Genomic DNA, 22,925 nt, shown 5'->3' with positions numbered 1-22,925 from the left:
AAAAATAACCCCTGAGAGCATGCGCAGTGTTCCCAGGCTACAGTGTAGCGTGTTTTCCACCATGTAAAGTGAAAAGGAGGATTAAAAACTTAAAATTGCCAGGAGATGTTTGGATTTCTGGATGTTTTATGAGCAAATGGAATTGAAAACCTTTTCAGGAAAGGAAATTTAGGGTCCGCGGCTCGCCAAGAAGCTGCTTAGTGTTGATATTTTAGCGGACAGCGTCTGAAAATAGATCCCAGCCTGGCAACATGGGGCGAAAGAAACAAGGCAAGTTCGTGCGACCAGACAGCAAAGGCAAAGATAAACGGCATAAAATGAAGGGAAAATCATTGGAGGCGTTTACTGAAGAAATGCACTCCGCTTTGGAAGGTAACAAAAAACGTGTTTCACGTCTACGTACTAATATAATCATGTTTCTTCACTGATTATTTCTTTTTTTGAAAACTAACTTACCAGATTGTTGCAGTTTTTATCTACTAAAAGAGCTTATTATAAGTTAATTTCTTAATACATGTGACATGTTTATTTTAAACTGTAAAATAAAGGAAATAAATAAACAGTATTGGTTTATTACTCCTTATAAGCCAGTGAAGCCAGTACTTATTCATAAATATTAAGGAAGTATTAACTTAAAGCAAGTTCTTATATCTTGCTTAAAAGTTACTTGTGACTTAGTTTGTTATTATTTCACGTTTGCTAAGATATTTGCACCAAAAAGACAAAAAAAAAACGTGGTAAGATTTTACAATGTTGTAGGTTTTGTTTGAAAAAACATTATAATCATGTTATTTTCCTTGTTATATGTTAGTTGAAGTTGGCCTGTAAAAAAATATAGTTAAGACTAAATTTGTGCTTTTAATGGCAAGCGGTCAGTTTAACAAGATACTATTAGATCTGTAAATTTTATGACTATTCTTTTTTTTTTAGATTACAACATTTAGAAAATGAATTGCGTTTCCCAGTCAGACAGTAATGTAGATGTTATTTGTGGTGAGGTGAAGCGCTCACTCCCCTGGTTTGGTTCCGTCCTTCCAGCCAGCCTCCACCCAGAGGAGGGAGCGGACGCCCCGCAGGTGAAGCTGCCGTGCCCCCTCGCCATGTGGGAGTTGGGTCACTGCGACCCCAAACGCTGCACCGGCAGAAAGCTGGTCCGGAAAGGCTTCGTACGCAACCTGCGCCTCAACCAGAGGTTCAGCGGACTCATCCTGAGTCCCATGGGAACCAAGTATGTGACGCCAGCAGACAGGTATGCAGTGGTTCCTCCAAGGGCTGGGCGACAAATCAATAATGACCCGTACCGCGATCGATAATACGTAATTCAAATCAAATTTAGTTTAAGGTTTTGACACTGTGCTTCATAACTGCTAAAAAATAATAACGACGTAGAGAGAAAACTGGATGAAACAGGAAAGGTCACACCCCCAGTTTGGTTGTATTTCAGATATTTAAACACTAATCAATAATTATTAGTATCAACTGATATTTTCAGCCATGCCATCCAGCTGTACTTCCTCATTCTCTGTCTCTCTGATGTTTGATCGGATTGCAGAGAGATTGTGGCTCAGAACGGCCTGGCTGTGATCGACTGTTCCTGGGCCAAACTGGACGAGACGCCGTTCGGTAAGATGGTGGGCAGCCACCCCAGGCTGCTGCCGTACCTCGTCGCCGCAAACCCGGTCAACTACGGCAAGCCCTGCAAACTGTCCTGTGTCGAGGCGTTCGCCGCCACGTTCGCCATCGTGGGTAAGAGTTCAGGCTGCGGTGATCGACAGGAGGGCTGGAACGATTCGTCGGATTAATCAGATCAGTTGTGATTAATCAGATTATTGAGATAATCATCAACTGATTTAGTAGGGCTGCAACTAACGTGATTAATCATGATCAGTCACATTTAATTGGATTAATTAGAATTAATTGATTATTGAAATAATTTTCAACTAATCTTCTAATTAGTTAATCATTAACTGGAGTATTCAGACTCAAAAACAACATATTGAAAACAAATAAGGCAAAACTGTATAAAAACATAAATACATTTTGCACTTACAATAAAAACACATTTATCTAAATCTGATTTAGTGGCAGTTTTAGCTTCACCTGCTTCAAATTCACTAAAGGAATGCTGCAAATAAAATGTTTTTTTTCTTATTAAAAAAATTATTTAATTGTTTGTTTGGATCTTTTATTTACCTATTTGGTTAAATTAAAAATCTGCAGAATGTGCCCATTTTTTTAAAAGGTTTTTTTGGCTCTGGTGACCTTTATTTGAAAGTAGTTTGACAGGAAAGAGGGGAAAGACATGCGGGAATCGAACATGCGAGCACAGGCATGAGGACTAAGGCCTCAATACATGGGTTGTGCTTTGCCCCTGCACCACCGCAGCACCCAAGAATGTGCCCATTTTTTAGCCGATTAATCAATAGAATAATCAATAGACTAATCATTAGCTGCAGCCTTGATCGACTGTGTTGCTTCACTGCGAACGTTTCAGCTCTCCATCAGTGTGCTGCAGCTGTTTGTGGTTTGCTGCAGGGTTTGAGGAACTGGCGGTTCTCCTGTTGAAGAAATTCAAGTGGGGGACGGTGTTTCTTGAACTCAACAGAGTTCTTCTTGACCGCTACGCTGCGTGTCGCTCTGAGGAAGAGCTGCTGACGGTGGAGAAGGAGTTCCTCACGTCCAAACCGGAGGAAGAGGAGGAGTTCGGTAAAAAACGGGGGAAATTATTTGTTTCTATGACTTTAAATATTTCCCATTTATTGAAAAGTTTGAGTTTTCTGAAGAACTAAAGTAATATTATTGTTTTCTATTTCAAATAAGATTTTAAGATTTCACTCTGATCAATAAAAGTATTAAAGGGGCAAATCTACTTTTTTTATCTTCCCATCATGTTTTAATGTTTTTCCTTCATCAAAAATAAAACCTGCAGTGTTGCTTTGATTCTTTCATGCATGGTTCAGAAATCCTTTCATCTTCATGGCAACTATTCAGCTGTTAAAACGCCTGGGTGGACCTAGCCCCGCCCCCCGAGGCGCAGCTCCTCCCCCTCTCGGCTCCTCCAGACTAGCCAGCAGCAATTAGCAACCAGCTGCTGAGCTCATTATAGGAGCTGCTGCTCAGAGCGACATTAAAGGGTTAATAGAGGAGCCATGTTGGGACAACTTCCTGGAGGCGGAGCTTCAGGAAGAGCAGGAGCTTCTTAAAGAGACAGAGGCCCAATTTCAAGGCGTTGAATTACAAAGTCAATTCTTTTTAAGTCGTGTGCTATAAAATGGCGCTATGTGTCTGGAAAATGTGAGTTACTAGAGAAAGGTATGTAATTTGTAGTAAAATGTTGTTTTTGTTACAGACCCGTTTGATGTTAACTCTGGAGTGGAGTGTAGAAATCTCAACAGACCTCTGAGGTAAACGCTTCATAGCGTTAAATGAATTCAGATTTAGCCACAAACATGTTGAAGTTCAGATAAAATGTGTGTTAAGCAGTGGAGAAAGTTGTGTGACGCTACTGGAGCTCGACATCCTGACCTGCTGATTGGTTTTATTTGCTATAACTTCTGCTATTACCAAACGTTATGGCAGAATAACGTTTGGTTAAGCTGCTATCTGAAGAGCTCCACACCAAAACAATGCAGTAAAACCTGACAGTGATGATGAACAGGAGGATAAAGACCTGCCTCCTTGTTTCTGTCTATAACATTTTGGGGTGACTGAAAATTGAGATGCATAAACTGAAAACTTGAGAGAGTTTTGCCTCTAACGAGTTTTTGATGATTTTAAATCTGATAAATAGATATAAACAATGCTGGGTCATTTCCTTTTCTTGTGCAACATAACTTCTTTTCTGGTTTTGTTATGAAATTTAAGCCTAAACCAGTTTAAGTTGGAAAATAACTGTATTTCTGATGAGTATTTTTACTTGGATTAAACATCCAGTCTTATTCCTGACATTAAATTGTGATTTCTGTGTTTAGTGTCGTTGAAGATGATGATTCCAGTGAAGACAGCGACGCATCAGAAGACGGCGAAGAGCCTGAAAACGCAGGAATCGACGACGAGTCGACACTTTCACAGCGTCAACATGAAGATGAATAACGTTTTCCAGAAAAGACTAGAAAATTCCCTAACTTTTTTTGTATAGTGCATTTCAATAACAGCACAATTTAAAGTTGGAATACTGTAAATAAATTAAAGATGCAATGAAGCTATTGTGTTGAAAATGGAAAATGTAGTTTTTTTATAGCATGTAGAAACCATCTACAGGTGACCTGCGACTTTTATATGAGCCTCTGCTGCACCACCTGAACAGATTAATTAGGTCATTAGGGCTCTGGAGAGCCGATCTACACAAGAAGCAGCTAATTCAGACATTTTATTCCAGGGTTTTGTACCTGTGGCACATCTAAAAACTGCAGGACAGCAGAGGACTGGAGTTTGACACCCCTGGTCTAGATCAACGTTTCCCAACCCTGGTCCTCAAGGCTCTCTGTCCTACATGTTTTTTAGAGATTTCCCTGCTTTAACGTGCCTAATTCAACTGATTGCAGATCAGCAAATGCCTGTTAATTAGTCATTGATTGAAATCAGCTGGACTGAAGCAATGAAATACTTAAAACATGCAGCAGTGAGCCTTGAGGACCAGGGCTGGGAAACACCGACCAAGACAAACCACACAAGACTGTAAAAGGGAAAAAACACCAGATTCACCATGATTTTATCAGGTATGTTAATGGCAGCAGTGAATAAATAAATTCACCCAAATTCTTTGACTTATTTAAAACAATGATTTATAGCAAGTTGTATCAACTTTATGTGCGTATGAAGCCAACTATTCCAGATTCCTTGGGGTAAAAAAAGCTGAATGTCATCTGCATAGTAATAGAATATTTAAAACCAATTTTTTGATGTTTTATTTGATTTGTAAGAGTTAAATGAAGGAAAATTTTAAAGTTTTTATGCATCTGGAACACACTGAGTGGTCCAACTCGGGAACTACATTATTTAGACTCTTCAAATCTGGACTAGATTGTTGTATGCTAATAGCATTTTGGTTTGTTTAGCCTTTATTTGATTTGTAAAAGTTTAATAAAGTACTTGAAGCTTTTTATGCACCTAGAACTAGTCCACAACACTTGCACTCTTTAAAAACTTTGCTCAATTTTTCTAATAGTTTGTTTTAAAACAATTATTTGATTTGTGAAATTTAAATAAATGGCATTTTTTAATTTTTGTTTCACACTAGAACTGGCCCAACTCAGGAACTACATGACTTGGTCTTCAAATCATAACTAGGTTGTTGCACACTGATGGCAGAATACATAAAACCCAGTTCCAGTGTGCAGTCCAAGCAGTTTGCAGGCCACATGTTGTGCGAATATGATCGAGCCTTGCGCTCTAAAGTTCAGCGGGTTGTTCGTGGCGGTGGGGGCGGACACTGACACGGCAGGACTCTCCTCTGCTGTCCTGCGGTAACATTGTTGTGGAACGACGTCACACCTCGAAAATGAAGGCACGGAGGCAGCCATTACTGGAGCTTCTCTAATTATTTTATTCCAAATAAATACTCACGGAAAACTCACATGGCAAGAGCTACAAGTCAGATGGTAAGTGTTGAAACTTCCCGAGAGTGGGTCTTCGAAGCCGGTGCGCGGATTGTGGCGTGTAGCAGCTGGATCAGAAGAAGTAGTTATCTGCGGCCTTCGTCTATAAAACATCGCTGTGACTCACTAGCATCGTTAGCATCGCAGGGTTTAAGCTATCTGAGGCTTTCCGGCTTTTGGATTAGTCCATGACGACCTGCTTTTTAACTACCTCTGAAGTGGATAATAACTGAAGAGTGTATAATGGTGTGTTTTGAAACTGTATAGGATTATTCCCCCCTGTTCGGGAATGGACGGCTAGTGTTGGCGTTGGTTCGCGCTTTCGACCGATACTCCAGTTGCTAGCAAGCTAAAGTTAGCTTTAGTGCGTTCAACCTTTCTCTAGAAGGTGCTATATTTGTGTCAATTTCGTGGTTTTCGATTTACACTTTTAAAGGTTCAACAGAACAGCCTACACAAGTGACACAAAGCGCGTTGAGAACCAGTATCTGAACACAGCAGATGGGTTTGAAGTTGTTTGCTATGCTAAGCTAGTTAACTGTTAGCATCAAGTTTGTAACTTGCTGTCAATGATGGCCGGTGCTTTGCCGAAAAAAGCGCCCCAGTTGTTCAAAGTATCACCGTGATGGGAAGAGCCTTTAAATACAGCTAGAATCACAAGTTGGATAAAGTTGGACATGTCAGTTTGAATTGTTTATGTTCGTATACATTAGGAACACCATCCTCTACCATTATTTACAGCTTCATGTGCACGCAGTCATTTTTATGACATGCAAGGGGCGCTTTTCTGTAGAGCTGCTGGCGTTTTCCAAAGAACATCGGCTTTATTTGATAAGATAAGCAAATGCTAATGCTAGCCTGCTAGCAGGGCTTGGTTAGCATGGAAAGTTCGCACAGACGAGTTGTTACCAAAGTACACATGGTTGGGAAAATGTTGGTTCACGGCTGTATACCAGCCATTATGTTGACTGACTCAGTAACAGTCTGTAGGTTATTTCACGGACAGTTGGCAATAATGGAGTCAAGTCCGGAATGGGCAGCTAAAGGCCACACCTTGCTTTTAAATGAAGAGAAGCTAACCGAGCTAAAAGCTAAAAAAAACCCAAAACTAATAGTTGCATTTGGTCCGCATGTTCCGAATAACTGCCGTTGAAACAAACGGCAGGTATAGAGGTCAAAGCGCTAAATGCGACCGTGTTGGGTTCATGTCGGTTGGTGGGTTTCACTTTTTGTTTCATTTATTTTTTAAATATAAAATCATTTATAGAGTTTGGTGTGTTGTAAGCTGCTGCTGCTGCTCTATGGAGAGACCTTGACATCGGGTGGGACCACCAGGCCAGGAAGCGGCTCCTTGGTTATTTATCAACACCAGACTTTGTCCCCCTAATATACCAGGGAGAAGTTTGTAATATTATACCCAGAATGTGAACAGTTCTTTTTTTTTATATATACTGATCTGAATCGGTTCTCCGATACATGGGGTTTTGAATGTCATTGACTTTAAACTCCTGTCATAAATTATGAGGTATTTTGGTTTAAAACTTTAATTCCATTTCAGTTGCATGTTAAAAACCATCAAGTTGCTAAAATTTTACCAGATTGGTTCTGGATCGCAGTTTAGGGTACAATATAAAATTAAAACATTACATAAATATCTGCATTTATCCATCTAACCATCCATCTTTATCCATTTATCTCCTAATTTTGATGCCTTTATTTAATGGAAGAAAATACTTTTGTTATTCATTGATCAGAACTGATATCTGGTTTAATTTATCAACCTAAAGTCAGATTATTTAAATTAATCTTCAGAGGCTTTTATGGCGCTACAATTCAACTTTTATTACTTTATATTTACTTGGGCTGCAATAAATCAGAACATTAAATTGAGATGAAACCTGACAAATTTTACAGAATAAATTATTGGGGTAAATGATGATATTGTCATGTTGAAACAATTTATTGATGAGTTCACCCTCCAATAAACCACCGGTTTTGTACAGAATTGGAAGATGTTTTAAATAACCAAAATAAGTTTTGATTTCTTGAGACGCGTTAAATGTTTCATCCAAACTATTTTAACAAAACTTGGTACAGATTTTGATGTGTGCAGAACTGTTGAACTTTTTAAATTACATTGAAAAGAGAGATTACTAGTTATGTGTCAAATTAATTGCATGATAAATTAAAATTGACTCAATAATTTACATTTGCATGATTTATTTGTCTTTTTCTACCATAAACTGGATGATGAGTTTTCAGTCGGGTGTTTTGGTCTCAATTCAACCTTTTTGTTAAATGACAACTTTGTTTACAGAAACTTCATAATTTGTCATCTTTTACATTTAAATGTCTTCCACTGTTAAATGTTATTGATATTTGAGAATGTGTTTATTTACTGTTGTCTCAACTCGATATTATCACTTATCGCAATAATTTCTGAGACGGTTTCTTTCAGGAAAATTGTTATGGTGACGGGCTTTTGTTTTGAAGTGAATAAATTATGAAACCCAGGAAGTTCTACAGTAGGACATGCAGGCGTCCAGCTGATGGGATGTTTTCTGTTGTTCCAGTATGATGTTGTGCCCATTCAGCCCAACGTTGCCATCTGTTCCTGCTCACATCCATCAATGGCCAGAAACCACCCTGACTCCTGTTCGCCACTCGCCATCCCGAGCACAAGCAGCAGTCACTGCCCCAACATGGAGGGCTCATCCCCGCAGCCCTGCGCCGTAGGAGCGCCCGGCGGCTCCCAGAGCGCCGACGGCCGCGCGCAGCCGGCCGCCCAGACGCCGCAGCCGCGCAAGAAGAAGCCCGAGGACTTCAAGTTTGGCAAGATTCTGGGAGAGGGCTCCTTCTCGACGGTATGGCAGCTGAATTCCTGCCTCTGTTTTTAGGGTAGATGTTGCTACATGCTAGCATTCTTTTGATGAGTCATCCTCAGTTCATCTGAGGTGAAAGCAAAAAGATGTTGTTTTTTTTTAACTCTTTGGTTGGTGCAGCTGTTAAAGCTGCAGAGTAACTTTTATTGCAAATATGTTTTTACATATTTGTTAAAACTGTCATGATAGTTTGTTATGGGACAATCTCTGAAAAGATCGATCTCCTCTCTGGGCTACGATTGCTGTCTGAACAAATGCATCAAAAACCACCAATCAGAGCCAGGAGGCGGGGCTTGGCATTATCAATCATGCTTGCGTACTAAGTATGCTAATGGAAACGGCGGAAAGCCTTTATCCGCAGTCAACTGCCATGCTAGCTATCATTAGCATTCACGACATTATCTGCTATGCTGCAGCTAGCATGGAATACTAACCTTTGGTTAATAATTTATCTTTCAGCTATAGCATGGCAATATTACAATTTATCACAATCATTTCTGGTGGAATTCATCATCCAGCAAAATTTATCAACCTGCTGGTTGCTAGAATGCTAACGGCTATAGCTAATTATTAACCAAATGTTAGCATTTTCTGCTGTGCTGCAGTTGGCATTCTCTGTTAGCTACAGCATAGCATGTCATGAATGCTGAGGCTGGTTGGCATGATGGCGGATAAAGTTTTACTGTTTTACGAGTACATGAGGTTGATTGACGGCACCAAGACCCGCCTCCTGGCTCTGATTGGCTGTTTGTAGTTGGCATTGGGAGAAGGAGTCTCATACCAAACTGACATTTTCAACAAATACTTAAAATATACATTTTTATAGAACTTACAAACTGCAACTTTGATGGGTTTTTAATGTTTTCCTTGTTTTTCATGTTTCTCAGGTTGTTCTTGCAAAAGAGTTGGCCACAGGGAAAGAATATGCAAGTTGGTAACGCAACCATTAACTGAATGTTAACCTTCTAGTGAAAATGTGTTTTAAATATTTCTTCTTTTGTCTTTCCACCAGTTAAGATTTTAGAGAAGCGCCACATTATGAAGGAGAACAAAGTCCAGTACGTGAAAAGAGAACGAGATTTGATGTCAAATCTTGATCACCCGTTCTTTGTAAAGCTCTACTTCACATTTCAAGACGATGAGAAGTTGTGTATCCTTTCATTGGCTGCCGGATCGTCTTCAGACGCACGTCGCTCTTTCTGGTGCTGCTTTAAAAGCATTCTGAATATTTTTCTTTCTTCAACGGTCAGTTAGTAATTATTTATGTTGGGAACAGAGGTGATGTCACACTGTGTGAGAAGTGAGTCACTGTAAAGCTGACTTTATGATTGTAAAATGACCAGTTCTGGAGCTTATAGTAACAGTGAGTGTGGTTGGTTTTAGTTATTGTGTATTTGCTCCCTTGGTAACCAAACTCTGGGGTTTCCAGAAGGATAAAACTGCAACATTCAGCCTTCCTGTTATCTGTTGAAGTCATTTTTAAAGCACTCTTTGTTCTTCATCCAACTTCCTCCTTAAACATTTCACTGACCCTGAATTTAGTAATTGATAATTTCCTGGAGAATACTTCAATTAAGCCAAAACTTCAAAGAATATGTACGCTTTGCACTCAAAATTAAGAAAGTTGGTTTGTAAATATGTTCTGCCTAGAAAGTAGCATAGTTTAAGCTTCTTCTGCTTCATTTATATATTAAAAAACTTGTTCTATAAAATTATTAATCGCTTAATCTAAAAAATAATCCCCAGATTGGCCTTATTGCTATTGAGTCGAGAAGAAAGGATTGAGATTTTGATAGTTTTTTTTTTTTTTTTTAAGCCGACTAATAATCTGGTATTAAAATTATTCTTAGCTGCAGATTTGGAAATTGGGACAAATTTACTAACTTTGAGTCGTCTTCCCTCAGTTAAACCATCCGTACTGAAGAGGGTTGTTGGTAGCAAACGGATAAGAGCGCCACCATTTAAACTTTAAGAAAATTTACCAACTTTAAGGAACTTAAAGTTAAATTTCAAACGAGTCATCTTTTCTCAGTTAAACCATCCGTACTGAAGAGGGTTGTTGTTGGTACGACATGGTGGCTCTTGGTTTTGTTGATCAGAAAGTTGTTTTTATTCCATTGGCATCAAGATTTCTCTGGATTTTCTGCCGTTTGCTTCACCTGCTCAGATGTTTAGTTTTCCTTAACAGACGTTTTCATAGATTTTGGTCTTAGCTACGCCAAGAACGGCGAACTGCTAAAATACATCCGCAAAATTGGTTCGTTTGATGAGACCTGTACACGGTTCTACTCGGCCGAAATAGTTTGTGCTCTAGAATATTTACACAAAAAGGGGATAATTCACAGGTAAGGATCCGCACCTTTGCTCTCTGCTGGCATTTCACTCTGTACGTTTCTTTTATTGTTTTATTTTTATTTCAGAGATTTGAAACCAGAAAATATTCTTTTGAACGAGGAGATGCACATCCAGATAACAGATTTTGGAACGGCGAAGCAGTTATCATCTGACAGTAAACAAGGTAAAACCAAACGGCTGAGTTTGTTTCGACTCCTGCAGAATGAATCAAAACGCATTTCATACATTGACCAACGTGTTCGTACTGCATATCCATCAAAAGGTGTTTAAATTTTCCAAATCAACAACGCCCAGTTCAAGCTCTGACAAGCTAAATGGAAATGAAACATGGCTAGATACTAAACACTAACCCTTCAAAATAAAGGCCAAACTTTGCTCAGTTACGCCTGTCAAATGAGTGATTACAGAAACATTAATTTTATTTGTTTTGGGTATTTATTGGACTTTTAGAGGGAAAGCTTACATTTTTATGCTATTATTTGAAAATGGTTTCAACAACAATATAACTTGATTGCAATCATTACTGGGACGGTTAACCATCCAGTAAATGTAGCACTTTGTGTAAAACTCTTTGAATTAATTTGAGTTTTTAATTACATGAAGCCAAAAACGTAAATTCAGCCCCATCTCTGCTATTTGTGGTCATAATCTGTGTTATAGTAAATATTCCCACTTGGCTCCAGTAATCAATTCTCCCTGCGTCACAATAAACGGATTCCTGACTGGTTTTGGATTTTGTCTCCTGGACATTCGTTTCATTATTTTAAACAATAAAATGTTTGTTTTGAATCGTTTTTGGCAGTAAAAAATAAAAATTTTACAGTTCCCCGACCAAACATCCACATGTTGTATCTGCATGAAGTAGTTTCTTTTAGTGCATTTAAAAGAATGATGGTTATAATAAGCTTACTGCCTTGAAAGATGAAATCGGGTTTCCAGAAAAGGAAAAATCAAGACTAAAACAACGTTGATTTGTTTTGGGTGGTGTGTGATTATCAACCTGATGGCGTCGCTAGCTTCATAGAAAAGGTTTCAAAGTCGGCATTTAACGATTGGTTTTTTTGTTTTGTTTTAAATACCTGGAAAAACTGCCAAACTTTCCTGTTTCCTCTTCACATTTTGTTTTCGAGGAAGCCATAAAACTGCGGTTAAATCTCAAAACGTTAAACTGCAGTTTGAGTTACCCGGCAGGTCGTTGCTAGGCAACCAGAGTGAGTTGATTAAACCAACCTAGCTTAGCTGGCAAAGTGAGTTTGAGTGGCTAAATGCATTTTATTTATTTTTTTGCTTGAATCGTGTGTAAATGACGAGTGATTTTAGTGGTGGTATGGCTGTGTTTATGTGCGTTTTCTGAGTTTGATGCCGTTCTGGGCGCACGCCTGCAGATTAGCCACCTGGCTAACCTGCTCCTGCTAATGGGCTGAATGCATCTTGTTGGGTTTTTTTTCTTGTATGTTTACTGCTGGTTTCATATTCTCTAGACCAGCATTTAATCAGTGAAGGAAAATGTTCAGCAGGATATTAATATGTAATTTGTCCCTATACCTTTCACTGCATTTAACACCAGATGAGTCAGAGATAGCAGCAGCCCCAATTCCCCACACTGGTGTAACTCCTCCTCCCTGTTCCAGTGAAGGAGGTGAGCTGCTCTGCTACTGACGGCATCAGTGCAGGGAGTTCATTTACAAATGTGTGCAAAAAACAAACCATCTTTTTCATCGTCTTTGTTGTTTCTGCCAGTAGTAACACCTGGATGTTGATCATGTGACGCGTTGGTAACAATGTTTTCCAACATGCATCCATTTGGATATCGCTGAAAAATCAACTCCAAACGCAGAAACTTCCTATCAAACACTGTCAGAATTGCCGTATTTATTTTTGTAATTTCAATTAGCAGTTTTGTGGTTAATGGAAACGCAGCATCTGTCTCTCTTAACCCTTTGCAGTGACGTAACTTAACCACACGATGGAGTATTGAACAGAGCGACTCCGGTTGTTTTTGCTAATATAGCCATATCTTGTTCAAACGGAGCTATTCTGTCTGTGGAAGTAGCGCACCTAGTTGGGCTCATAATTAGCGGTATTAGCTAGCTTAGGAACTGACCCAGACCTTGTCCTTAGGTGAAATCTGCCTGAATTCACACATCAGGATTTATCTCAGTGTGAGAAACGGCGTTTTCCCCGACACCACAGCAGATTTAAACGCATACAAACGTCTAGTTTTGTTCATGCTAGGCTACATGATAGAAGCATTTTCTCCATGGTTTCTAATGATTAGCTGGGTACCTTCTCCATAATGCTATCCAGCCAAGTCTCTTGTCCTCATCAGGTTAACCATAAAATTACAAATTTGGTTTACAATCCGTCTGTTTGTCGAGAAACTTCCGTCCATTTTTAGTCTGAAATCTACTAAATAAAAACGACGTTAAGCAACCAGATGTTTTCTGACAAGGTTCACAAATAAGATGTTTTGACGTGACATCATGGCGGAGTGAGCCGCTTCTTGAAGAATGTTACGGCAGTTGCAAAAGCTCAGCAAGACATTACTAAAATGGCGAAGGCTACTCGATAGCTCCTGGCTACCTCTAAATGTGGCGAGCCAGCCAGGAGTTACTGAGCGGCTGGTTAAGTTTCTGTCTGAACTGGAGGTTTGGAAACGGCGAGTATCCCACCTTAGCCTGCATGTAAGTTACAGACGGTATTAAAATATCCAGTTTGATCCTTTTGACTGGGTTAAAGTGTGAAATATCATCACTGATCTGGACACTAGACTAAAATAACAGCACTGTTATTTTAAAGTTTGGGTCTATTGGTGAGGAGAATCCAGTTTGTGTGCCAACTGCATATTAAGAAATATACCAGAGGTTTTACATCTGAGGAAAAATTAGATAAGACGCCTGAACACGACGTTTGCTGCCACTTCTAACTTGTCTCTAAATGCGATTACAAAGCGTTTTTGGAGAAGTTCACCTCGCTTTAGACGCGTATTGGCTGGGGAGAAAGCTTTCAGGAAACTAAAACTATGGCTATACAAGCTGTTGTTCATACAAATGTTTTTTTGCAGCGAGAGCAAACTCCTTTGTTGGGACGGCGCAGTACGTGTCTCCAGAGCTGCTAACAGAAAAATCGGCCTGCAAGAGGTGCTTTTCAAAAATATAATTTTATTATTTTCAGATTTTAAGACTTTCTTGCTTAAATATATTTTGTTTTATGTGCAGCTCTGACCTGTGGGCTTTGGGGTGTATTATCTATCAGCTGGTGGCTGGTTTACCACCGTTCAGAGCTGGGTAAGAACCCTTTGGATATTTAATATTCATTTTGTTACTTTTTAAAATGCAACCTGCTGTTTGAAAGGATGCATCGCTTACTGATTTTTTTATTTTGTCTGAAAAGTTGCTTAATATGACAAATAACTCTTGAAACTCGAACCAGTTGATCCAGATTGGTTTCCAGTTGGACCACATCCGTTTGAACGTACCAGTTGGCTTAGAGGGAATTTACACTGCAAAAAGTCATACCAGTCACTTTTGGTCTAGTTTTTAGTTCAAAATATCTTCGTACACTTTAAATAAGGGAACCAATTTAAAAGTAGGAGCTTGTTTTTAGTCAATTCTTTTAATATTGATAAAATACTAGTTCCACTAGCAGATTATTTAACATATAATATGGGGAAAATGTTTTATAAATAAAATAATCTGCCGGTGGAACTTGTAATTTTTCATTAATATTTGGACTTAAAATGAGCTCCTATCTTGCTGAAAAGTAACTTTTGAATTAGTTTTGTCTTATTTAATGTGTATTGAGATTTTCATTAGAAACTGGACTAAAAATACTTGGTGAGTTTTTACAGTGTAGGGCCTCTGCTACATAATGTGTTGCACTTAAAAAAATAATAATTTTTTTATCTGATTTGAAAATTTATGTATTTTTATTATAAGTGTGGTGATGGTAAAACAAGGGCTAAGAAAGGAAACTTGTTTTTTTTTAATTTTTCTGTCACAGAAACGAGTACCTAATATTCCAGAAAATAATAAAGCTGGAGTACGAGTTCCCAGAAAAATTCTTCCCCAAAGCCAAGGATCTAGTTGAGCAACTTCTGGTGAGTCGTCAGTCCAAGCAGCATCTTTGGGTGAAATTCAGATCCAGTCTGGTTGCAGGACGGTTTGTTTCAGTATTCTCTGCGCCCTCCCTTCAGTCACTGGACCCATCCAAGCGGCTCGGTTGTGAAGAGATGGGAGGGTACGACCCGCTGAGGCAGCATCCCTTCTTCGACACCATTTCCTGGAGTGACTTGCACCTGCAGACGCCCCCAAAGCTCACGCCTTACCTGCCAGCGATGTCTGAAGACGATGAGGACTGCTACGGGAATGTGAGTCGCCCAAAAAGCGTTTTTACATTTTTGTTCAAACTGTCACAATGTTAGTTTGACATGATCTATGGGGGGGGAAAGTAGCTTCTCTAGCTCCTCCCAGTGCTAAATGGAAACAACCAATCAGAGCCAGGAGGCGGGTCTTAGCACCTACTACAGCGTCTTCCTGTTAGCATAGCCTTTCATGAATGCTAGGCTAGTTAGCATAGCCACCAATAACTGTTTTCCTGTAACAGCAAGTTGTTTCTCTGTATTTAGCATGTTTAGCAGCACATTCAGAAGGTTGGTTGACGGTGCTAAGCCCCTCCTCCTGGTTCTGATTGGTTGTTTTTGGTGCATTTCTTCAGAGCAGTAGAAGCTCAGGGAGGTGCAGGAGGAACTTGATCTTTTTATTTCACATATTACCTAACGTCAGGATTTGAGAGAAGCCTAAAAGAATATTTTAAAAGTTACATACTGCAGCTTTAAAAGGACTTAATTTTTTCAAAAATATATATATATTTATCTTTTAAAAAGTATATTTAATGGGACATTTATTACATCTACATTTTCTTTACAACAGTTACTGATTTATTTTTTATTTTGGCCCTCCATACGTCCCTGAGGTCTCATTCTGATGAATCTGTAAATCATCTTTCGACCATCCATTTGGCATCTCGCGAGCACCCTGTGGGCCCTGACCCCTGTTTTGAGAACCCCTGTTGGAAAACATACTGAAGCCTCTGGATAACTCGCCAGCAGCTGAAGTTTGATTTGGTTTCTTTAACTGTGAATTTCAGTACGACGACCTCCTGAGCCAGTTCAGCAACATGCAGGTGGCGCCGTCGAGCTCGTCGCACTCCCTGTCGCCGCACGACTCGGCGCCGCCGCAGCGGTCCAGCAGCAACATCGAGCAGTACATCCATGACCTGGACAACAACTCGTTTGAGCTGGACCTGCTGTTCACCGAGGAAGAAAAGAAATTATTGCTGGACAAACAGACCAATGGGAACCCTTGGTAAGTTCTCTGTGCTTGAGGCTTTTATTTTGAAACGATTCAGTTAGTTGCGGTAACTGTGCTGAGATTTTCTGTCTCTCTGATTCTGCAGGCATCAGTTTGTGGAGAATAATCTGATCCTGAAGATGGGACCAGTGGATAAACGCAAGGTGTGTGAGATTCAATAAATGTCTGGCATAACTAACTGAATCACTCGTTTATTTAATAACTGCAGCACTGAAACGCACCAGCAGCTCCACATGTTGGGTCAAACGTCTAAAAACGACTTTAATCTGTTCAGTCGGCGCAATAAAAGCTCCAATTTAAAACAAACGGGTTGACTATGCTGGTCAAACACGTAAAAATAAAGTACAGCAAATATTCTTTCAATGGTTCGGTTCATTCAGGAATTCTAAATATATTGTAAAATAAATGGTAAAGCCTGATGAAACTTTGAAAAGGAGAAAATTTGCTAGGAAAAATTCTGAAATTTCTACCAATTTTTATTTTTTTTTTCTAGAAAATGTTTGAGATTAATCTCAAATTTTTTTTATTTTTATTTTTTGCAACTTCTCAAACTACAAATATTTTGATACCATCTTAATTTTCTAGAAAGTCTAAAACTCAAATTTTGTAAATTTTAGTTACTTTATTTTCTACTGGAGCTCAATACTTTCAATTCAAAACGCTTTATTGATCAAATAGGAACATTTTAATGTTGCATCTCATGAATTCAGGTTCTTCAGAGTTTTTGTAGATGGACGATTGGAGGCTGAAAGCATCAAAACCCGGAGCTGGACAATAAATCGATGACGATAAACGCACGTAATCAATATGTACAGTATCTGGTAGAATCGACTCTCTGGTTGCCTAGCAACAACCTGCCTGGTAAGGAGCGGTTTAAAGGTTGCCTAGCAACAGCCTTCTGGTAACTGGCAGCAGTTTAAAGTTTCCCCACTTTGGCTCTAAAGTGCTTAAAAATAAAAGACGTGGAGGGAAAGCTGGATAAAACGGGGAATGTTGCGCTCCAGTTTGGATGTGTAAAAAAATAAATAAATAAATAAAACTAACCAATGATTCCCGATATGGACTGATGTGAAACGAGGTGGTGGGGAAGTTTGTTGCTGAAATGTTTGGGCTCCTCCCTGCAGGGCCTGTTCGCCCGCCGGAGGCAGCTGCTGCTGACCGAAGGGCCTCACCTGTACTACGTGGATCCCGTCAACCGGGTCCTGAAGGGCGAGATCCCCTGGTCCTCCGAGCTGCGCCCCGAGGCCAAAAACTTCAAAACCTTCTTCGTTCACACGGTAACCGCAGATTGTTTCTGTTCCTGCTGGGATCCACTGCAGCTGGTGTCGACGTCGTAAATTAAAACGAATATCAGTAATTATCATTATCGGGATTTATCGTTTGTCTCTTTCTACCAAGAACGGGATGATAAAAACGTTCAACTAGAACAACCGTTTCATTTTGTCTTATTTTTTATATACTGTCTCCCCGTTCCACTGTTAAATCTTCATTAGGATTTAAAGTTTATTAAGCTTTGAAAATGTGTTCTTGCATTATTATGCCATTATGATTACATTACTTGAAAATGGTCTCAAAACAACATTAACTTCTGGGACAATTTATCGTCCAACAGAATGTTTTCCTTTTGTTCATCTTCAATAACCCTAATAATACACAATACAGTCTTTATTGGATTAATCAATCAGCTGTAATCCGTAGATTATTAAAATGTTTATTTTAGTGTCTTTGTCGACCTTCTGCATTATATTTGGTATTAAATTAACTTTTAGATTTGTCATTTTTGTCCATGTTGACTTAATAAATTAGCTGTTTTTGTTTCGGGTACATTTTCTAAGCTACAGAAAATTATTACAGATGGACGGATATGAAAGTTTGGGCCAATATTTATATTATGACAGAACTTACCAATATTTTATGAAAAACATGCAATTGATTACTAAAATAATTGTCTACAGCAGCTCTAATTCAACAATACTTTATTGATCCCAACAGAAATTTAATGTTGCAACTTGTATTGATTCAAACTTTTTAGTGACTTATTATAAATGGTGTTGATAGAAAAAATCTCCTGTAGCAGTCTGTATTCCAGTGAATTTGAAGAAGCTTCTGACTGAAGACTCTCTGGTATTTTTCCTAAAGAGTTTAAATTTGGTTGTTTTTTTTTTTTCTCGTGTTGCTGCAGCCGAACCGGACGTACTACCTGATGGACCCCAGCGGAAACGCTGACCGGTGGTGCAAGAAGATCCAGGAAGTGTGGAGAAAGATCTACCAGAGGCACCAAAACCCAGGCCTATAGGAGCACAATCTGAGGCCAATCACTGAGCAGAATAACGCCCTCTTTAGTGCCCTTCATCACCGCAACGTAAACAAACTCTTAGAGACGCTGGCATCTAGACCTCGTTTGTTTTCCTGAGTAGATCCATGGGGGGAAAATACAACTTTGGATTCAGGGTTGCTTTGCTTGTTCTTTGTGCTCTCTGTGAGGCTTCTGTTGCATTTTTTTCCATGTATGGATGATGAGACTTCCACCATTTTGTACATTCTGCTTCAGGTGGGGGTGAGTTTGGGGTTGGGGGGGGAGGGGGGCGGAGCGAGTTTGGGTACTGCTAGGACTATCCTGAACGCACGGACTGGTTTCCTGCTTCAACGATGACACAGAATCTAGCTTTTATGAACCAGAGCCTGACAAGATATCTTTAATTAAAACCATATCCTAATCATACGTTATATGTGCGAGTTGTCGTAAAAGCCCGACTTTTAGTGCATTTACTCTCTAGCTGTGACGGATACTGTAAACTGATTCAGTCTCACTTAATCCCACATGTCCTCTTTATTTTTTATTTCCTCCGTTTATTCCCATGGTGTTGGAGTTTCAGTCTCTTGGTACTTGCAGTCCAATTAAAGCAGAGTGCTGGTCTGCAGTGAGACGTGGGTCTGAGTGAGCCTTCATAGCTGTTACTAAGGTTGTTTTTGTTTTTCTTCTATCGGGGCGGGTAAACATGCCACTAGCTTCTACTTCATCACCTGCTTCTCTTTCCTGCACGGCCAGTTTTGTTCCTATGGCTTCTCTCTTTTGGGCACTGGAGATGTAGTTTAAGTTAAAAAAAAAAAAAGAAATGGGTATTTTTGACAGCATTTGCAACCTATAATTTGTTTTTGTACCATTTTTAGTGGTTTTCATGGCGTAAATTCCCGCTGGTTTTTAAATTTTGTTTTTATTAGAACGGCTCACCTTTACTGAAAATAAAATCTGATGTGCTGAACACAGGTATTCAGTGCATAGCAGTTTTTTTGTTTTTTTTTTTTTCGTTCCCCCCTCCACAGTTGGGGAAAATATTTTTTTACAGCATTGGCAACCTAAATGGTTGTTTTTGTACCATTGTGCTGGTTTTCATGGCATGAATTCAAGTAAATTTTTTTTTAAGGGTATTTTTGACAGCATTGGCAACCTTTAATTTGCCCCATTTTACTGGTTTTCGTGTTAATTCCCCCAAGTTCCTGTAGTTTAGTTTTTTGCTTATCTTGGTTTTGTCACACTGAAAAAAAAATTCCCCATTTGCTGAACACATAGAAATTCAACGCATAGACAGGTTTTTCCCCACACTGGAGATGTAGTTTAAAGAAAATAACGGTATTGTTGATGGCATTGGCAACACTTGCACAATGGGGTGTCTTGGATTAGTTTTGTACCACTTGATTTGCATTTGAGGTGTGAATTCCCCTAAATTCCTTTTATTTTTTTTTTGACAATTTTTAATCTTTACTGAAAATAAAGTCTTGTGTGCTGACCTCATACATATCTGTGCATAAGCAGTTTTTTTCCTTCACTTTGGGCACCAGAAATGTAGATTAAATTTAAAATGTGTGTGTATATATAATTTGTTTTTGACAGCTTTGGCAACCGTTACAATAATTGGATGTTTTGAATTTTGCTGGATTTTGTTGTTCCTCTAAATTCCCTGTTTTTTTTTCTGATAGGCTCATCTTTACTGAAAATAAATTCTCATGCCGACCAGATACTTTAATTTTTTTTTTTTTTAAAGAAACCAGTGGGGTTATTTTGACTGCATTGGCAACCTTTAATTTGTCCCATTTTACTGGTTTTCATGGTTAAAATCCTGTTTATTTTTTGTTGGCTGATCTTTACTGGAGGTAAAATCTCGTGCTGACCTCCCCATGCTGAACAGAGACACATTCACCTTCTATCACTCGGACGCAATCAGAAAAAGCTGTTGTCGGCGGACAAGATGGCTGCCTCAACGGGCTCTCTGCCCTTTTTATTATCTTTGATTTTATATTTCACTCGTTTTTGGCCCAATAGAAATTAAAGCGAATGATTTGATTTGTGCTCGTTAGTTTTTTTTTTTTTTTTTTTTTTTGCAGTATGTTATCGTAAGGCTTTTATTTTTGACCTCGAGGTCGTTTGCGGAGGCCGCTCTTCCTTCAGCCGAGTGTGTGCAGTGAGTGGTTGGATGTCAGTTTAAGGAAATCCATCTGATCCAAATAAACCGATAAAATTGCTGTATCTGTCTGTAAAGTCGAGGGAAGGCCAGAAGAGTGTTTTTTATTTTATTTTTATTTTTTCTTGATCTAAAAAACGAATCTATTCTGAATCAAGTCGATGGCGGTCGGTTACATCGTGTATGAAACGCTCTACCTGGCTTGTAACTGACGAGAACTGTGATGTACAGATGATGTATTATTAAATCTGAAGCGAGTAATGCAATGATATTAGGATACAGTTTTTGTATTTTTATTCTTGTATAAGGTTATTGATGGCTATTGTTTTAGCCTATAGTTCATTCTGTGTTATTTAAATTCTAATATATGAATCATATTTGGATTGAAGTCATGTTCAGGGGCCATGTTGTGTATGTATTGAGATGTAAAGCCTTTGAATGTGAATAATTATTGTAAACTATAATATTTTACAGCTTTTTTTCTTACTATATCATACATTTTCTATTTGCTCAGTGACTTAATCATATTCTGATAATTTAATGATTCTGTTCATTCTCTCTCTGATTATTTGTGCGCTAGGTCAGTAGATGTTGAATGATGAATTTTCCACTTAATGCTTGGTAGTCCAGTGATTAAAGCATGTAGGGATTTAGGCATTCAAATGAAAGCCATGTGTCTTGTCTTCTGTTTAACAACCTTCGCCACGACGCTGAACTGCGTCCGGCGGAGACGACATCTCACGTTTCTGCAGCATGTAAATAAAGTACCGACCCATTATCTCTGCTTTGGTGTTAGTCTTTGTAAAACTGACTTGTTTTAGACTGTTAAAAGCATACCAAGATTTTTTTTTTTATCATAATTTATAGGCTCTTGTTGCCCAACATTTTTTTTTTTTTTTCCAGTGTAACAAAGATAATATAATTTAATTGTTCAGAAATGGTTGAATTTCAACATAAAAGCTTTAAGTTTTCAACTTATCGAAAAAAAAAACCTTTAATTTTGAGCTAGATGTCAGAAATGTTCTACAAAAAAATTTATATTTTTTTTCTTGGATTGTGGCACCTCTGGCATTCCATAGTGGAATTTGTTTTGGTGTGTTTAAATCCTTGTATACAGGATTTGATATCGAGTTTCATTGATTCTCAAATTGGTCTGAATTCTGACTGAATTAGAGGCTTTGCAAATGGACAAAAAGACGTAAACCTCTGCCAAAAAAATCTGAATTTTTTTTTAGATTAATCTCAAACTTTCTAGAAAGGTTTGGATGCTTCTTTGAAAAGTTGAATTGCTACAGAATAAATCGGAACAGTGGAGATTAATCTAAAATGTTTGTGCGATTGTGGCACGTTTGACATCCCGTACAGTGCAACCTGTTTTGTTTTTAAATCCTTCTAGACAGATCAGTTTAACCTCAGAAATTTAGTTTTTTTATTCTCTGTTACTCCTACAACCTGATTCCATTAAATATTGACGTCAATCTGTGCCGCCGTCACCATATTTACTGAAAATTGACCTCAAGCTGAGTTTGAATAGGAAGTCGGGCTTTTCTTGTTTTTGCATCATTATTCCCGCGATGGCGATGCAAATCAAGGCAGAATGCACACAAACGTCAAATGGCTTAAATGAATCCCTGCTTTCGATTCTCTGAATCTGAGTTAGTGACTCACTTATTCAAATTCTGATTTCTTTATTTAAAACTATTTGTTCATATGCAAAACTGGGTCACGATTCCGGTCCGACCCGGATAAAGGAGAGGGTTGGGGCTGAGACAAAAGAACGAGACGAGACTCAACTGGGGGAAAAAAGTTGATTTATAATTTTAAACATGAAGTGTTCTCATTTTTGTTTCTCAAAACCTTGGCTTCATTTATTAAAATTAAATATTGAGGCCATCATTGATATTTGCACTTTTTAAATTTATTGTAAATATTGTGTTTTTATTCACACACATGCAGTACATTTTTAATGACCCTACTCAGGTGAACATTTCTTTTAAACAATTATTTTTAATAACTACAGTATTTTCTTATTTTGTCTGTTTTTAATCTTTCTTACAGTTTAGTTAAAGGTAAACTTACTGTTGCCTGAATTTCACCACTATTGGTGTATTTCATATTGAGTTATTAATGTATTTAATAAATTTTGGATGACAAAAGTTACTTTTAATTGTTACAAAAGAGAAATTTAATCTCAGAAATCTCCTTTAGGTTTTGAAAAATAGTTTTAGTTCTGAGATTAAAGTCTGAATTCTACAATGG

The 22,925-nt window shown here is 38.5% G+C and overlaps 2 protein-coding genes across 4 annotated transcripts; both read left to right on the top strand.

The window, feature by feature from the left end:
• Window positions 1–31: 31 nt before the first annotated feature.
• On the top strand, window positions 32–4,224 carry tsr3 (TSR3 ribosome maturation factor). The gene is made up of 6 exons (XM_008436328.2): window positions 32–372; window positions 1,039–1,249; window positions 1,553–1,746; window positions 2,536–2,706; window positions 3,350–3,404; window positions 3,972–4,224. The coding sequence occupies exons 1-6, from the start codon at window positions 252–254 to the stop codon at window positions 4,090–4,092; spliced, it is 873 nt and encodes a 290-aa protein (XP_008434550.1). The 5' UTR covers window positions 32–251; the 3' UTR covers window positions 4,093–4,224.
• A 394-nt stretch (window positions 4,225–4,618) lies between these two features.
• Window positions 4,619–21,444, top strand: pdpk1b (3-phosphoinositide dependent protein kinase 1b). 3 transcript variants are annotated; one of them, XM_008436326.2, is made up of 14 exons: window positions 4,619–4,718; window positions 8,171–8,461; window positions 9,367–9,409; window positions 9,492–9,629; window positions 10,680–10,824; window positions 10,900–10,997; window positions 13,899–13,974; window positions 14,053–14,121; window positions 14,837–14,933; window positions 15,030–15,203; window positions 15,983–16,200; window positions 16,292–16,349; window positions 17,331–17,483; window positions 18,389–21,444. In XM_008436326.2, exons 2-14 carry the CDS (start codon window positions 8,228–8,230, stop codon window positions 18,500–18,502), a joined length of 1,617 nt encoding a protein of 538 aa, XP_008434548.1. In that variant the 5' UTR covers window positions 4,619–4,718; window positions 8,171–8,227; the 3' UTR covers window positions 18,503–21,444. The 3 variants fall into 3 exon arrangements, with proteins under 3 accessions (XP_008434548.1, XP_008434547.1, XP_008434549.1); XM_008436325.2 differs by lacking the exon at window positions 4,619–4,718 and adding an exon at window positions 5,282–5,600; XM_008436327.2 differs by lacking the exon at window positions 4,619–4,718 and adding an exon at window positions 5,737–5,985.
• The last annotated feature ends 1,481 nt before the right edge of the window (window positions 21,445–22,925 follow it).

Source organism: Poecilia reticulata, linkage group LG19 (genome assembly GCF_000633615.1).
Source record: "Poecilia reticulata strain Guanapo linkage group LG19, Guppy_female_1.0+MT, whole genome shotgun sequence".
Classification (NCBI taxonomy): Eukaryota; Metazoa; Chordata; class Actinopteri; order Cyprinodontiformes; family Poeciliidae; genus Poecilia; species Poecilia reticulata.
Note: the sequence above shows the minus strand (reverse complement) of the source record. Positions and strands in the feature narration are given on the sequence as shown.